This window comes from Pongo abelii, chromosome 15 (assembly GCF_028885655.2).
Source record: "Pongo abelii isolate AG06213 chromosome 15, NHGRI_mPonAbe1-v2.0_pri, whole genome shotgun sequence".
Lineage (NCBI taxonomy): Eukaryota > Metazoa > Chordata > Mammalia > Primates > Hominidae > Pongo > Pongo abelii.
The window spans coordinates 79,412,060-79,429,678 of record NC_072000.2 but is presented as its reverse complement, the minus strand read 5'-3'; the positions used below and the strand labels follow the sequence as shown (position 1 = coordinate 79,429,678).

Here is a 17,619-nt window from a genome sequence, read left to right as displayed (position 1 = left end):
CGTGTTGACATACATGCATAGTATAATGTCTGGCACACAGTAGGTACTCCATCGAAAGAATGCATGAATTATTACCGTGTCAATTTGCTTGTCTATTTGCAAATATTAATAGTTAATTTGATCCCTAAAGTGTTTGTGAACTTAAAACACACACATACTCACTTTCCCTGACAACGCTTATCTGCTAACCCCTTAATTATGTTCATCTGAGACTGGACCAAAACATGTTGTTTTATTCAATTTAAATACCAAATTCAAATTTGTTTTGAATATAGCTTAGAAGACATTCAATGTTTGCTATAATAATAATAATAATACCATGTACATTCAGTTAGCCAGACAATTACTCCAGCCCAAATACCCTGCTATGGGACATGAACTGGATGTCTGCCCGGCACACATTCATCAGGTGACCCCTACAACTTCTTCTCTAAGGTCCACACTCTCTAATAGCCAAGTTGAACTCTTTCCTCGAAATTTTCCTCTCTAGTGTCTCAGTGCCCCAGGTGTCATCAAGGTGTCAAAGGCGCTTGGGAGTGCCTGCAAACCGCCCCATCCCCGGCGACACAGCCTCATTCCCCGCCCGCGCGCCCAGGCGGCCGGTGGGCGGGCCCAGCAAAGGGCCTTGTGGCTGTTTCCTATTGGGGCTTGGTTGCTATGGTGTCACTCGCCTTTAAACTCGTGGGTACATCTTTCGGAAATTAAAGGAGAATTACTTCCAGGGCTGCCCATACTTGCCATGGCCGACTCAATATTCACTAACTTCAACAAAAATAAAACTTTTGCAATAGTATTCTATTAAAGCTTCTTTAACCGCTTAAACTTGCGGTTTTGACATGGTACCTATCCTTTCTTCCCTTTTCAAAAGATTCGCTATAGAGTCTCTCTCTATATGCCAGTCTCCAAAATGGCGCGAACGGCATCAGTAGGTCAGAGGTGAGTCACGTGGGTCCCCCCGGTTCCGGCGCGCTTGAGGCCTTGGGTGGTGAACGAGTCTCTCTAGCACCATGTCTGGTTTGTCTGGTCCACCAACCCGGCGCGGCCCTTTTCCGTTGGCGTTGCTGCTTTTGTTCCTGCTCGGCCCCAGCTTGGTCCTCGCCATCTCCTTCCATCTGCCCATTAACTCTCGCAAGTGCCTCCGTGAGGAGATCCACAAGGACCTGCTAGTGACTGGCGCGTACGAGATCTCCGACCAGTCTGGGGGCGCTGGCGGCCTGCGCAGCCACCTCAAGGTGCGGCATTGGGCGATGTGGGGCCGGGAGGGAAGACGGCAGGCTTAGGCGAGGGGAGGCTTGGGTTCGGGGGAGTCGAGCCGGCGGAGGCCTGGGAGTTGTTCTGGCCTCTCGGGAGCGCAAAGGACGTGCGGTGGAGCCCGCCCCCTCACCCCGCTGGTTGCCTTTCGCGGGGCGGGGCGGGGCACCAACGCCTGGGAACCCCAAGAAGGGCTGCGAGGCTTTGGCGGATGTGGTGACACCTGAGCTGGGCGGTTGTCAACGTCCTATACCAGTTTTGGTCTCAGATACATTGAACCGTAATTTGGTTCTCCAAATAAGTGTTGGGATGTTGAATATTTATGGGGATTGGCACCATAAGATACCGCGATACCTGCAGGAAAGTAAAGGAGACAAAGCTAACTGTGATTAATAAAATGTTATTTATTGAGCATCTGCTGTGTCAGTTACTGTGCTACTTTGCATATGTTACCATTTGGTTCATGCACTACCCTATGAAATAGGTAGGTACTGTTAGCCCCATTTTACAAATGAGGAACTGAGACTCAGAGGTAGGATAAACTAGTGTCACAGATGGAATAGATTCTTTTTTTTCTTAATTATTATTATACTTTAAGTTCTAGGGTACATGCGCACAACGTTCAGGTTTGTTACATATGTATACATGTGCCGTGTTGGTGTGCTGCACCCATTAACTCGTTATTTACATTAGGTATATCGCCTAATGCTATCCCTCCCACCTCCCCCCACCCCACGACAGGCCACGGTGTGTGATGTTCCCCACCCTGTGTCCAAGTGTTCTCATTGTTCAATTCCCACCTATGAGTGAGAACGTGCGGTGTTTGGTTTTCTGTCCTTGCGATGAAATAGATTCTTAACTTAGTTTGGTAGTTAAGTATGTTGAGGGAAAAGCGCTGCAACCTTATTCCTTCCTTGTTTTAAATTTGTAATTTCTGTAATTGATTAAAGTCGATTATTGGTTACAAAACGGTCTCAGTCTCTAGTCCTTTTTCTTTGGTATGCCAGAATCTGGACTTGGCTACCTTTATGTAAATACCAACTATGCTCTTGGATGGTGACAACTACTGCCATAATACCAGTTTGGTCATATTTTGTAGCTAAGAGTAGCCTGGCCTGGTCTTTGAGTCATTAATATAATTTGATATCTGTCAGTATTTGGTTGCATTTTAGGTAATTTTATTCATTCACAATAAGCAAAGTGTCTTTTTTTTTTTCTTTGTAACACAATGGGGCTTTTGTTATACTAAATAGTAAGAAACATTTTTACTTTTTTTTTTGAGACGGAGTCTCGCTCTGTCGTCCAGGCTGGAGTGCTGTGGCGCAATCTCGGCTCACTACAGCCTCTGCCTCCCGGGTTCAAGCGATTCTCCTGCCTCAGCCTTCCGAGTAGGTGGGACTACAGGCGCCCGCCACCACACCCAGCTAATTTTTGTGTTTTTAGCAGAGATGACGGTTCACCATGTTGGCCAGGATGGTCTCGATCTCTTGACCTCATGATCTGCCTGCCTCGGCCTCCCAAAGTGCTGGGATTACAGCCCTAAGCCACCGCCCCTGGCCTCGTTTTTACTTTTTAAAAGGGTTTCAGATATAATAAGACCATAACTTATGTTAAAGTAGTGGAACCCAGTAGTGTGGTAATACATGTAATTTATTTCTACTTTATTTGGGAGAGATAAACTATTTTCAGGGCAATTAATCTGTGACCCATCATTTTATTATTTTCTTTGGGTATCAAACTCTCTACCCAGGAAAATAGCGATGGCATGATTTTAGAAGCTTAGATATAGTGTTTCCGGGGTGGGAGATCATGCTTCCAACTCTTCAGAGGCTGTTCATGGACTCAGGGAATTTCAGCAATGAAAGAGACCTTGCTCTCATCTCCAGTGTTGCTGTCTGATTTGTTCTTATATTTTAAAGCCCTTCAGTGGCTCACTATTGCTTATTGATAGTTTAAATTTCTCAACATGCTTTGTTGTGCTCTTCGTGATCTGTTTCTGAGCTATACATGTGGTCACTTCCCACTTTGCATTCTACATGGAGCCACCCTGAACAGTACCCTGAACTCACTTATTTTCTGAACTGTTTTTGTTTATGCCTTGACCTACTTATTAGACTGTTAGTATCCTCAGAGTAGGAACTATTTTCAGGTTCATCTTTTCTAGAATGCCAAGCATGTTACCTTGCTTCTAGTAAGTACTCTATAAATAACAGGAACTGTAGTTTAGCATGGCCTTATGGGAATTACATTGAATCTAGGGCTGCTGAAGGCACCTCAACAGCAGGACTTTAGGCCGGGCTTGGTGGCTCACGCCTGTAACCCTAACACTGGGAGGCCGAGGCGGGTGGATCACCTGAGGTCAGGAGTTCAAGACCAGCCTCAGCAACATGGTAAAACCCCGTCTCTACTAAAAATACAAAAATTAGCTGGGCATGGTGGCGCATGCCTGTAATCCCGGCTACCTGGGAGGCCGAGGCAGGAGAATCACTAGAACCTGGGAGGCGGTTGCTGCAGTGAGCTGAGACCGTGCCACTGCACTCCAGCCTGGGCAACAGAACAAGACTCGGTCTCAAAACAAAACAAAAACCAGCAGGACTTTGTGCATACACCCTAGCATTTTACCATCACTCAGTTGCTCTCCTGTGTCTGCTCTGTTCTTTTGCTACTAACCAGCTTAATGGAACCACAAGGGTCCTAAACCCAAATGCCAAATAGGTAATATCATTGAATAAATTGGACTAGGTATTTAAAAAAAAAAAGCAGTGATGATAAATGGGAGAATAATTGGATGTAGTGGAAACTGTTAATTAGGGGTGACCAATACTCAGTTCTTGATGAGACTTGCCATGCAAGCTTGTGGGCCCTTTTGCCACATCTGATTTTTCCCTTCTCCTCCCCTCCCTTCCCCTCCCTTCCCCTCTCCCCCCCCTTCCTTCCCTTCCTTCCTTCCTTCCTCCCTCCCTCCAGTGGCACCATCACGGCTCACTGCAGCCTTGACCTCCCCAGGGCCCAGGTGATCCTCCTACCTCAGCCTCCTGAGTAGCTGGGATTACAGGCACATGCCCCCGTATCCGGCCAGTTTTCATATTTTTTTGTAGAAATGGAGTTTCGCCATGTTACCCAGGCTGGTCTCAAACTCCTGGGATCAAGTGATCCGCCCACCTCGGCCTCCCAAAGTTCTCAGCTTACAGGCATGAGCCATTGCAGCCAGCCCACATCTGATTTTTCAAATGAAATAGGAACACCAGATTTTGATGTGAAAGCTCCAGACTTTTAAATTTCATCAACCAGGTTTCAGCGCTGCAGAGCCTGGGAGCTCCCGGCCCACCCAAGGGCCATGGATCTCATTGTCCTCACCACTGCTTTGCCACTCCATTTTCCTCAATAAAATGGTTTGGCCCCCTAAAAATTAAAAAAAAAAAAAAATTTCACCAGCCGATTCAGATTGATTTGGGCATTGATTTGTTTTCAGTGTTATAGAGAATAGTATAGTGAATTCACCTTTCTACCCATTACTCATATTCAGCAATTATCAGGATCTTTCTACATGTGTCATCTTAACTGCTTCCGCCATATCATTTCATGCTAAATTGTATTAAAGTAAATCCCAGATGTCATGTATTTCAGTCCTGCCTACTTCAGCATGCATCTCTTTAAAAATATAAACCACAATGTTACGTGGCTAATCACACCTCACAAAATGAACAGTGATGGCCAGGCGCGGTGGCTCACGCCTGTAATCCCAGCACTTTGGGAGGCCGAGGCAGGCGAATCACGAGGTCAGGAGTTCGAGACCAGCCTGACCAACACGGTGAAACCCCGTCTCTACTAAAAATTAAAAAAAAAAAATTAGCTGGGCGTGGTGGCACACATCTGTAATCCCAGCTACTCTAGGCTGAGGCAGGAGAATCGCTTGAACCTGGGAGGCGGAGGTTGCAGTGAGCTAAGATTGTGCCACTGCACTCCTACCTGGGCTACAGAGTGAGACTCTGTCTCCAGGAAAAAAAAAAAAAGAACAATGATTCCTTAATACCCAGTCCATATAGTATGATCCCACTTGTCTCAAAAATATTTTTTGAAAGTTAATTTGTTGTCTCTCTTAAGTATCTAATCTAGAGCAGTCTCCTCTTCCTCTCACCTCCTTTTTTATCCTTGCAATTGAATTGTTGGAGTCAATTGCTCTTAAAAGAATGTACAGCATTTCGGAGTTGTCTGTTTGCTTCCTAGAGGTGTCTTATTAACCAGTTCTTCCCCTATATTTTTTGTAAAAGGAATCAGCTGTAAAGATGTAACCAGAGGTTCAGCAAACCACCTTGGCACATGTATACCTATGTAACAAACCTGCACATTCTGCACATGTACCCCTCTAGAACTTAAAAGTGTAAAAAAAAAAAAAAATGTAACCAGATTCAGGTTTATCTTTCTGTCGAGGGTGTCACTGCAGGAACACACAGTACTTTTTGTGCCCCTTATTGCTGCTGCTAAGATTGATAAGTGGATTAAGGTATGTCTTAGTGTCCTACTGCTGCTGTAACAAATTACCATAGATTTATGGCCTAAAACATCAGGGATTTGTCTTAATCGTTCTGAAGGTCAGAAGTCCTAAAATCAAGGTTTTGGCAGAGCCATGTTTCTTCTGGAGACTTTTTGGGAGTGGGGTGGGGATCAGTTTTCTTGCCCTTTCTAGCTTCTAGAAGCCACTTGTATTCTTTGGCTCATATCTCATTCCTCCATCTTTAAAGCCAGGCTGGGCGCGGTGGCTCTCGCCTGTAATCCCAACACTTTGGGAGGCCAAGGCGGGCAAATCACTGAATGTTAGGAGTTTGAGAGCAGCCTGGCCAACGTGGTGAAACCTTGTCTTCACCAAACATACAAAAATTAGCTGGGCATGGTGGTGCACACCTGTAGTCCCAGCTACTCAGAAGACTGAGGCAGGGGAATCGCTTGAACCTGGGAGGTGGAGGTTGTAGTGAGCCGAGATGGTGCCACGGCACTCCAGCCTGGGTGACAGAGCGAGACTCTGTCTCAAAAAAAAAAAAAAAAAAAAAAAAAAAAATTAAAGCCAGTAGCATAGTATCTTTAACTCACTCCCTCTTCTTCCCTTTTCCATCCTCTGCTTTGTTCCTCACCACCCCTTCTCCCTCTCTTCCTCCCTCCCTCCCCGGCTATCATCATCTAATCTCATTCTCTTACTCACCTGCCTCCCTCGTTCCCTTATAAGGACTCTTGTGATAATCTTCTCCACCTCAAGACCCTTAATCTAATTTAATCACATCTGCACAATCCCTTTTGCCATGTAAGATAACACATTCATGGGTTCTAGGGATTAAGATGTGGACATCTTTGTGTGTGGGAGGCATTTTTCTCTCTACCTGAGTGGTAATAGCCCGAAGCCTTCATTGTAAAGTTTCCCATTAACCTTTCACTTAGGAATCCGCTGATGACTACTGTGTGAATTTATTATTTCATTAAGGTTGTGAAATGATGACTTTCTAATTCTGTTACTCCTTCCATATTTATTAGCTGAAATTATTCTTAAGGAATTAATACCATCTGATTATCCTAAAATTTATCATTCACGTTAGTAGGATAAATGCAGAATTTATTTCTTCTAATTGATAATTGTCAGAGTAAGGAATTGTTGCCCTTGTCATTTTCAGTACTGTCCAAGAGTTTTTGGGGTTTTTTTTAAGTATTTTACTGAACTCTTTTTAAGTGTTGGTTTCAACTTTTAGAATCATTGTGTTTTAGGCAGTTGTTTCCATTCTTTATGCCCAATTTGTCCCTTTGGTTCCTTCATATTGGCTCCTGTATTTTTTCAACATAATCCTGTTAGGTTTTGATAGCATCCTTGTTTTCTGACACAACGAAGTGTTCTAGGCTTATCTTGTATATGTCTATCCTCTGACCTCAGAAAAACTGTTTCTCTAAGGAATTCTAGTTCCTTTTTGTGGGGATTGGTATTTGGAGACCACAAGCTAGGTGTCATTTTTGAAAATGTAATATATCATGCAAGCCACAGAACACATTTGTGAGCAGATGCAGCCCATAGCAGCTTTCAGTCTTTTTCATAGTGGCCGTTCACTTAGTTCCACTTTTTCTTTTTTTGTTGAGACAGAGTCTCGCTTTCGCCCAGGCTGGAGTGCAGTGGCGCGATCTTGGCTCACTGCAGGCTCCGCCCCCCGGGGTTCACGCCATTCTCCTGCCTCGGCCTCCCGAGTAGCTGGGAGTACAGGCGCCCGCCACCACGCCTGGCTAATTTTTTGTATTTTTAGTGGAGACGGGGTTTCACCACGTTAGCCAGGATGGTCTCGATCTCCTGACCTCATGATCCGCCTGCCTCGGCCTCCCAAAGTGCTGGGATTACAGGCGTGAGCCACCGCACCCAGCGTTCCACTTTTTCTTATATTTTGACGACTGCTTCAAGGATTCTCTCTATGCATCATTTTAACTTCTGAAGTACAACTCCTGAGTGCCAGAGCTCCTTTTCATATGGTAGGCCACATTCTAGGTCTCAGATCAGCCAATGGATTGTCTTGTCTTTGGTCATATTTCCACCCCTGCTTTAGGCAGCTGTGGTTTGATTTGAGGTAGGAGGAGAACTGGAGACTGGTGTAGAACCTGGCCAGCTGAGCTTAGCATTTGGTGGTTGTGCTGAATGAGGCAGTTTTTTTTGAGATGGAGTTGCGCTCTTTTTGCCCAGGCTGGAGTGCAATGGCGTGATCTCGGCTCACTGCAACCTCTGCCTCCCAGGTTCAAGCAATTCTTCTGCCTCAACCTCCCAAGTAGCTGGGATTATAGGTGCGTACCACTACTCCCGGCTAATTTTTGTATTTTTAGTAGAGACGGGGTTTCACAATGTTGTCCAGGTTGGTCTCAAACTCCTGACCTCAGGTGATCCACCCGTCTCCCAAAGTGCTGGGATTACAGGCTTGAGCCACTGTGCCCAGCCTGAGGCAGTCTTGCTTATAAGGGTCTCTGTGAATATAGTGCCTTGGTTAATCTGACTGATTCACCTTCTTTCTGGCTAGGAACATCTTAGTATCCAGTGAATGCACCTATGTTATCATATACCACTCTGTGTTGCAGTTGTGTATTTGCCCATCTCCTGGGATAAACTATAAGCTGCTTGAACAGAGACTAGGTTTCATTCATCATTGCAATGCTTGTCTAAAATAAGGCCTGGCATGTAGTAGGACCTCATCCTAAGGAATTAGTGAACAGATGAGCAAGCACTGTCCTTGCCTCATCTCTGATCTTTCCTTCTATTCTCTTTATTTCCTTTCTCCCACTCTGACTCTAGCTATACTGAACACCTTACAGTTCTTTGAATATAATGTTCTCTTAACCTGGATCAATCTTTGACTTTCTGTGTCCCCTATTGTGTGCCCCATTGGCTTTTAACTTCTTTTTTCCCGCTCACCAAAAGCTGTATGAAAAGATACTGTAGTACCATTACATCCTGTTTTACATGGCACTTTTCATGTAACGTAGTGTTTGCTTTGTGAACTCTTTAATGTCTTACTCATCTTTGTGTCTTTAGTTTAATGTACACATTGTTGTATAACTGAGTTAAACATCTTAGTCTTCTTGAGAAGCCTTGTGGTATAGTAGGGACTAGATCTGAAGTAAGATAGATTTGGTTCAGATCCCAGCAGCTCCACCACTTAAAGGTTATGTGAGTCTTGCAGGGATTATTTAACCCTTCTTCTCTGGTCCTGTTTCTGTAATATGGGAATCGTAGAGCTCATAAACTTGTTAGAAGGACTGATTGAGATGGGGGAGGTTTTTATTGTGCAGGGCCCATTATGGTGCTCCATAGATGTTAGTACTCTTTTCTTTCCTCTGTATTGAATGAAAATTGAATTGCTTCTCAGAGCCCCTCAGGCTATATGTCATTGAAATAACTAGATATGGAGTATTTTAATGAGAGGAATTATGAGTAGTTTGTGATTCTTTCATTCATTCAACAAATATTTATATAATATTTAGTATGTGTCAGACCTGGCTGAGAATATGGGGAGAAACAGGGGACAAGGTCCTTAAGCTCTTGTGGGGAACAAAGACAAAAAACAAGTTAAAATAATAGAATTTCAGGTAGTGATAAGCACCATAATGAAAGTTCAGGCACTAGGGAGTAGGGGGTGACTGATGGGTTAAAGGGTGTTTAAGTGGTCAGGGGAGGCCTTTCTGAACAGAGAGAAATAAATGGATTGAAATGATGGGTGGTCCTCTCCTGCAAAGATTTCTACTTCAGACCTATATTGAGATGCATTTTGTGTTAAGATTTCCAAACTGAGTCTATTCCATACTTCCCTACTCATTTCATAAAGTGAGGCTAAATCAAGCTAACTAGCGTCAGGTATAAAGACTTTGCTGCACATAATTGAAGCAGGAAGTATCAACTCATCATTTACAGTGAATATAGAAGTTTCCTCCATTACTTCAGGTCCATAATAAAAGCCTGTTGTAGGGACTCAAAAATTTGGGTAATATTTTTATTATTATTTTGCTCTGGCTGGAGTGCAGTGGCATGATCATAGCTCGCTGCAACCTCAAACTCCTGGCCTCAAGTGATCCTCCCACCTCTACCTCCCAAAGCGCTGAGATTACAGGCATGAACCCCTGCACCTGGCTGAAAATTTGGATCTTATACCAAGTTATGATTTCTGTCCTTCCCAACTAGCTTATAGATAAGAAAGCCAAACAGATCCCTTAAAGAGTTCAGCCTTGAGTCACAGGCCTACCACAACTTAAGCCTAAAAATTATGAAGAAGTAACTTGGCAGTTGGGAAACTATTGGCTTATAACTTCTTTTTTCCCTCACCAAAAGCTGTATGAAAAGATACTATAGGCCAGGCATGAGGAGAGAGAGGAGAGGGAGGAGGGAGGAGAGAAGGACAGTGGTGGGGATGGGAGCGAGGAGGAGAAAGAGAGGCAGAGGGGAGAAGAGGCAGGGGAGGGAGGAAGGAAGAAAAAGATGGTATATATGCTATAGTTTTCCGATTATTTTGTTTGGAATTACTGTATTTCAGCTTTTTTATTACTGGTATCTGTACTGAGGTCTGTTCTGTGCTGACAAGGAGAAAGAATAGGATGCTTCGGCTGGGCGTGGTGGCTCACACCTGTAATCCCAGCACTTTGGGAAGCTGAGGTGGGTGGATCACGAGGTCAGGAGAATGAGACCATCCTGGCCAACATGGTGAAACCCTGTCTCTACTGAAAATACAAAAATTAGCCAGGCATGGTGGTGTGCACCTGTAGTCCCAGCTACTCAGGAGGCTGAGGCAGGAGAATCGCTTGAACCCGGGAGGTGGAGGTTGCAGTGAGCCGAGGTTGCAGTGAGCCGAGATCACGCCACTGCACTCCAGCGTGGGCGACAGAGTGAGACTCCGTCTCAAAAAAAAAAAGGAATAGGATGCATGTTGCTCAGTCATCAAAATGAACCATCCTTTTTATCAATAACGATTCCATGAACGCTTACTTACGCCAGACTTTTTCTGTAGGGAGAAATATGACCCTTTCAGCGTGAATTTAATGTGACTGTTGTCCACTGGGTTAGAAACAGGTCAATAAACAGATGGTTCAGTACAGAAGGCTAATTGGTACATTAACATTTAATAATATAAATGAAATTTCTTTTTGTATTATATACAAAGTTCCTAGCTTTTAATTATAACTTGACCTTGTGCTTCCTTCTCCATAAAAGTTAAAGGATACATTGCTTCATTTAAATCTCTCTTATTCAGTAAACAGTTGTCTACAGCCTTCCCTGTTTTGAACTGATCTCGAGAAGGGGGCTGCTTCCAGTTTGAAATTGCTACACTATATCTTTATGCTGACTTCTGAAGACTGAGTCTGGTTTCTAGGAAAGTGGAACAAATATATAAAGGTAACCCAGTAGGGGTGCAGTGACTTCTATGCTGTTTCTTGTGTGAATTGCTGACTGGTAGTTTGATCCTGAGCCATTGCCCCCATATGCATATAGAGCCTGGCAGCCTGGACAGTAGAGCCCTCTGTGAAATCAGCCAGCTGGCCACAGACCCGAACTTGGGCTCCCAAACAAGTCTCCGACTTGAGGGAGGTTGATGTCATCTGCTTTATCCTGTGCTCCCAACCTCATTGTTCAACATAAAATGTGGGAAATCAAGGGAATAGTTGTTAAGAAAGAACAAGGCTTTGTTTGTGCCCATAATAAAAGGGTCACGCTGGAGGTTTTTACCGTAAATAACTTTGGAACAGTATGAAAAAAAACATTTGATCTGGCTTCACCCCCGCAGTAGTATTGTTAGGGCAGCAACGGGTCTTTCGTTCTCGTTCCCCTCCTTTCCTCCCTTTCTTTCTCCCCTTGTCTTCCCCCCCTCCTCTCCTCCCCCAAGTCAAGCATGACGTATTGCCTATGTTAAGTTAATGTAGCAAATGCTGATAGAAGCAGGAGGAGAGCATCTATCCATTATCATGCCAGTGCCTGGAAATTTGCTATTTCTGGTTTTCAGCACTTCTAGAAAAAGCCTCCTAGCCTCCTTGATCATATTTTAGCTTAAGCAATGCTTATGTACTATGTTATACTATCAGTGAACTGTACTAGAAATTTGAAAGAATTTAGTGTTGCCAAATGCTGCTTGTGGGCTAAGTTTGACTTTGTTCTGGGCAATATCTAGATGTGATCCTTTTATTTCAGGAATATACTTGATAGACTTTGTACATGCTTTTGTTTAAAAGATCAGCTTAAATTCATTTTATGCCCATTAAATATAGCACCTAAGCCATCGGAGTTTATGTTTTTCGTTTTCGAGATACAGTGGTCCCTTTTGAAAGTGTTTCTGAGGCTGGGCACGGTGGCTCACGCCTGTAATCCCAACACTTTGGGAGGCCAAGGTGGGAGAATCACGAGGTCAGGAGTTCGAGACCAGTCTGGCCAACATGGTGAAACCCTGTCTCTACTAAAAATACAAAAATTAGCTGTGCATGGTGTCATATGCCTGTATTCCCAGCTACTCGGGAGGCCGAGGCAGGAGAGTCGCTTGAACCTGGGAGGTGGAGGTTGTGGTGAGCCAAGATCATGCCACTGCACTCCAGCCTGGGCAACAGGGCAAGACTGTCTAAAAAAAAAGAAAGAAAGAAAAAGAACATGTTTCTGGTATATTTTTCTATCTAAAGCCATAGCATCTTTAATGAGTTGGTGTTCTTTCTGCTTTTTTATATCTTAGGGGAATAGACCCTTTGGCTCAGTATTCACTTGTGAATTCTTATGAAGAGTAGAGGTAATTATATATGCAACCTCAATCCTCTCTCTCTTTCCCCCATATCTAATGTTGGATTCTTCATGTAGTTTATTCCTTATTAAGTTAAAAACCACATACAGGAAAAGCTGGCATCATCTTGGATTCCTTACTGTCTCTCTTTTTATCAGCTAAAAGGATCAAACATCTGCTTTGTTATGCATTTTGTATCCTTTCATTTTCTAAATCTTGCTGCTGCTTCCTTGAGAGTGTACCTGACTACCCCTTTCTCTCTGTTTCCATGCAATAGCCATTTGGGCCCTAATCATCCCTGGATTTAGTGAACATAGCATAATTTATCTAGTTTGCCATCCATTAGTACTGTTAGGTGAGAACATATGGTTAATGGGCCAGACATGGTGGCTTGCGTCTGTAATCCTAGCACTTTGGGAGGCTGAGGCAGGCGGATTGCCTGAGCTCAGGAGTTTGAGACTAGCCTGGCCAACATGACAAAACCCCGCCTCTTCTAAAAATACAAAAAATATATATATATATATTTATATATATATAAAAAATATATAAAATATATATGTGTATATATATAAAATATATATGTATATATACGTATATATATACATATATACGTATATATACATATATATGTATACATATATGTATACGTATATATACATATATACGTATATATACATACGTATATATACGTATATATACATATATACGTATATATACGTATATATATATGTATACATATGTATATATATACACATGTATATATACACACATATGTATATATATATATATTAGGCCAGGTGCAGTGGCTCATGCCTGTAATCCCAGCACTTTGGGAGGCCGAGGCGGGCGGATCACACGGTCAGGAGTTCGAGACCAGCCTGCAACATGGTGAAACTCTGTCTCTACTTAAAAAATAAAAAATTAGCCGGGCCTGGTGGCACGCACCTGTAGTCCCAGCTACTCGGGGAGGCTGAGGCAGGAGAATTGCTTGAACCCAGGAGGTGGAGGTTGCAGTGAGCTCTGATCGTGCCACTGCACTCCAGCCTGAGCAACAGTGCGAGTCTCCATCTCAAAAAAAAAAAGCCGGGCATGGTGGCACACATCTGTAGTCCAGCTACTCTGGAGGCTGAGGCACGAGAATTGCTTGAACCTGGGAGTCAGAGGTTGCAGGGAGCCGAGATAATGCCACTTCACTCCAGCCTTTACGACAGAGCAAAACTCTGTCTCAAAACAAAAAAAAGGAAGAAAATATGGTTAATGACCTAAATATTTATGGAGTTCTGAGTTATCACCAACAAACAGTTATAACAATAATATAACACCTATTGAATGCCTGCTATGTGACAAACACTGTTCCAGGCAGTTTACCTGTATAACATTTAATCCTCACAGTAGCTGGGCGTGGTGGTGTGTCCTTGTAATCCCAGCTACTCAGGAGGGTGGCACAAGAGGATCTCTTGAGCCCAGGAGTACATGACCAGCCTGGGCAACACAGTGAGACCCTATCTAAAAAAAAAGTCCTCACAATAACCTTATGATGTATGTACAACTGTTGTCCTTATTTTACAAATGAGGTAGAGGAGTTAAGGAACATGCCCAAGTGTTTACAGCTGGTAAACGGCACACCTGTGATTTGAGCATGGACCAGAAAGTCTGACTCTAGAACCTTCTATCTTAAAAGTACTATGTTGTACGGTCTCTCAGAGAGAGAAAAGGCTAGATATTCCTGTTTCCGTTCTTTTTTTTTTTTTTTTGAGACGGAGTCTTGCTCTGTCGCCTAGGTTGGAGTGCAGTGGCGAGATCTCGGCTCACTGCAACCTCTGCCTCCCGGGTTCAAGTGATTCTGCTGCCTCAGCTGCCTGAGTAGCTGGGACTACAGGCGCGTGCCACCATGCCCAGCTAGTTTTTGTATATTTAGTAGAGACGGGGTTTCACTGTGTTAGCCAAGATGGTCTCAAACTCCTGACCTCAAGTGATCTGCCTGCCTCGGCCTCCCAAAGTGCTGGGATTACAGGCGTGAGCCACCGCTCCTGGCCTGTGAGTTTTTTGTTTGTGTGTTTGTTTTGAGACATGGTCTTGCTCTGTCACTCAGGCTGAAGTGCAATGACATGATCACAACTCACTGCAGCCTTGACCTCCTGGGATCAGGCAATCCTCCTCCCTGAGGCTTCTGAGTACCTGGGACCACAGGTATGCACCACCACACCAAACTAATTTTTTTTTTTAATTATTTGTAGAGGCAGGGTCTTCCTGTATTGCCCAGGCTGGTCTCAAATTCCTGGACTCAAGTGATCCTCTTCTTTCGGCCTCCTAAAGTGCTGGCATTACAAGGTATGAGCCAGTGGGCCTGGCGGACCTTGTGAGTTTTGAGGACCCTGGCCAAATATTTTGTAGGATGCCCTCTATTGGGCATTTGTCAGATGTTTTTCTCATGATAAGCTGAGGTTATGGGTTTTGGGGAGGAAGACCACAGAGATAAAATGTCATTTTTTTTTCTTGTCAAAACCATGATTCACTTGTAAAGTGTCATTTTCATCACATCATATCAACATGATTTGTCATGTTGATACTGCCGTTGATCATTTGGATGAATTAGTTTTTGTCAGGTTTCTTCACTATACAATATTCTTTTCTTTCCTTTTTTCCCTCTTAATGATGTTTTGGTCAGTCCACTACAGAGTAACTCTTTTTTCCGCCTTTCTATTCTGTGTTCTTTAGAAGGAAGTCACTTTATGTAGCCCACACTTAAGGAGTGGGGAGTTAATGCTTCACATTCCTTATGGGTGCCTACATAAATTATTTGAGAATCTTCACGGAAGATTTCTCTCTCTTCCTTATTTATTTATTTAATCAATCATTTATATGTAAGTGTAGATTCATGGATGTTTACTATGTTCTTTGGATTATAAACCAGTACTATATTTTGTTGCCCTAATTGTTTCAGCTTTAGCTATTGGGAGCTCTTTAGGCTCCTATGTCCCTTTGACATACCCCCATTCTTGTATTTTTTGGATTTTGATTTTTGTTTGTTTGTTTTGAGACAGAGCCTCGCTCTGTCACCCAGGCTGGAGTGCAGTGGCATAATCTCCTCTCACTGCAACCTCTGCCTCCTGGGTTCAAGTGATTGTCATGCCTCAGCCTCCTGAGTAGCTACAATTACAAGTGGGTGCCACCATGCCTGGCTAATTTTTGTATTTTTAGTAGAGATGGGGTTTCTCCATCTTGGCCAGGCTGGTCTTGAACTCCTGACCTTAAATGATCTGCCCACCCCTCGACCTCTGGTTTTTGTTTTTGAGCACTTTCTTACTTTCTGGCCCTGTAAGATACCAGGCTCATTTTGTACATTTCCTTCCTCAGTCTTAGGATCATTTCTCCAAGGAGCCCTGGTTGCTTTTATTGGAGAAGGGAATTAAGTCTGGGTGGATAGTGTTATTTTTAAGGCATCTTTTTCTGGTACCTTTTTTCTTTTTTTAAATGCAGTTGTGCTAGCAAGTGGCCAAAAGTAGTCCCATCCTTCCTGCAACTTTAGAGTAAGGGTGGAATTCTGTGAGCAGCAGGAGTGGGCTAGGATGGGGAGAAATGTAGTGCTTAGGGGCAGGGCAGAGAACCAGGTCTCTCCTCTGCATTAGATCAGGTCATTCATTGTTAGGGAGTGTCACTAAAAGAACTCATTTGAACTGTACTTGTATCTTTAGCAAGATCATGGTTGAAAATGAAGAGTCTGTTAGTTACAGTCCTTTTACGAGGATCTTCCTGATAAATTGTTGTTCGTGGTTACTTCCAGGAAAATTGTCCCTTAGATAAATTTGTGAGCTTTCATCAGAAAACAAATGACGTCTCTTTAGTCTTTTAATTTTGGCTTCCAGAAAACTTAGAACCAAATTTATTATACAGATATCATTTGCTCAATTTAGGTTCTTGATAAGACTTTTTTCTTCCCTCAGGTGAACTCTATTCCATTTTATTCCTAACTGCCTTATTGACCTAAGCTACTTATAGATCCTTTTGAGGTTTTATTTTGAATGTTTGGTAAAGGAATGAGAGCAGGCTTCAGTAGCAGAACCTGCTCAAAAATCTGTTTCCAGCCACTGCCTAGCATGGTCCAAGAAAATCCAATTTTAAATGAGTTTATCTTCCCAGTTACCTGTTTTCGCACTTCTCACAGGCTCAGTGTGAGTATTCACATATTCTTGACATCACCTACTCTGCATATAAAATTAACACTTTTTTTTTTTTTTTTTGAGATGGAGTCTAGCTTTATTGCCTAGGCTGGAGTGCAGTGGCACGATCTCAGGTCACTGCAACCTCCGCCTCCCAGGTTCAAGCGATTCTCCTGCCTCAGCCTCCTGAGCAGCTGGAATTACACGCACCTGCCACCGTGCCCGGCTAATTTTTTATTTTTAGCAGAGACAGGGTTTCGCCATGTTGATCAGGCTGGTCTCAAACTCCTGACCTCAAATAACCCGCCACCTTAGCCTCCCAAAGTGCTGGGATCACAGGCGTGAGCCACCGTGCCCATCCCCCCTACTTTTTAAATTGTGAACTTTGTTTTGCTTTTCTTCAGAAGGTGATATCTAGAAACAAATCTTTATTACTTCCTATTCCTTGATGTCATATGGGCAAATTTTATAGCTTGGTATTACCTTTGTTTAATTAAAGAACTTTATTATTACTATTATAAGTATTTATTGTTAAAAGGGAAGAAAAGAATCCTTTTAAGGTCTTGCTATTATAGTAGGTAAAAGTAGCAGTTATTGATTCACCAAGGTGGTTCTCTAGGACAATTTAAGAAGAAAAAAAAAAACCTCTCAATTCTTGAGAAACCAAATGACCTTTTAAGGTGATCTGTAATTAGAACATTTTAATGAAAGGAAATTAAGCTATCATTTTAGCCTATTAGACTTTGCTGGCTCTGGTTAGTCATTGAGCTTGGCCCAGTTTCCTATTCCCTAATTTTAGCTACCTGGTTTATATAATGATGTTGGGGTTGGGAGATGTGATTTTTGTTTTGTTTTGTTTTTCTTTAAGACTAATGACTTGGCTCCTAAATAACTACAAAGTTATATGAACTAGATACGAAACCTACTGATTTTCAGAAAAATCCTGAGATGTT

General features: G+C 43.0%; 1 protein-coding gene across 1 annotated transcript in view; it reads left to right on the top strand.

The window, feature by feature from the left end:
* Positions 1 to 996: 996 nt before the first annotated feature.
* TMED10 (transmembrane p24 trafficking protein 10) overlaps positions 997 to 17,619 on the top strand; it is a 45,451-nt gene continuing 28,828 nt past the window's right edge. Inside the window, 1 exon segment of the mRNA NM_001131458.1 lies at positions 997 to 1,232. Coding sequence (NP_001124930.1) covers positions 1,008 to 1,232 — 225 coding nt within the window. The 5' untranslated portion in view covers positions 997 to 1,007.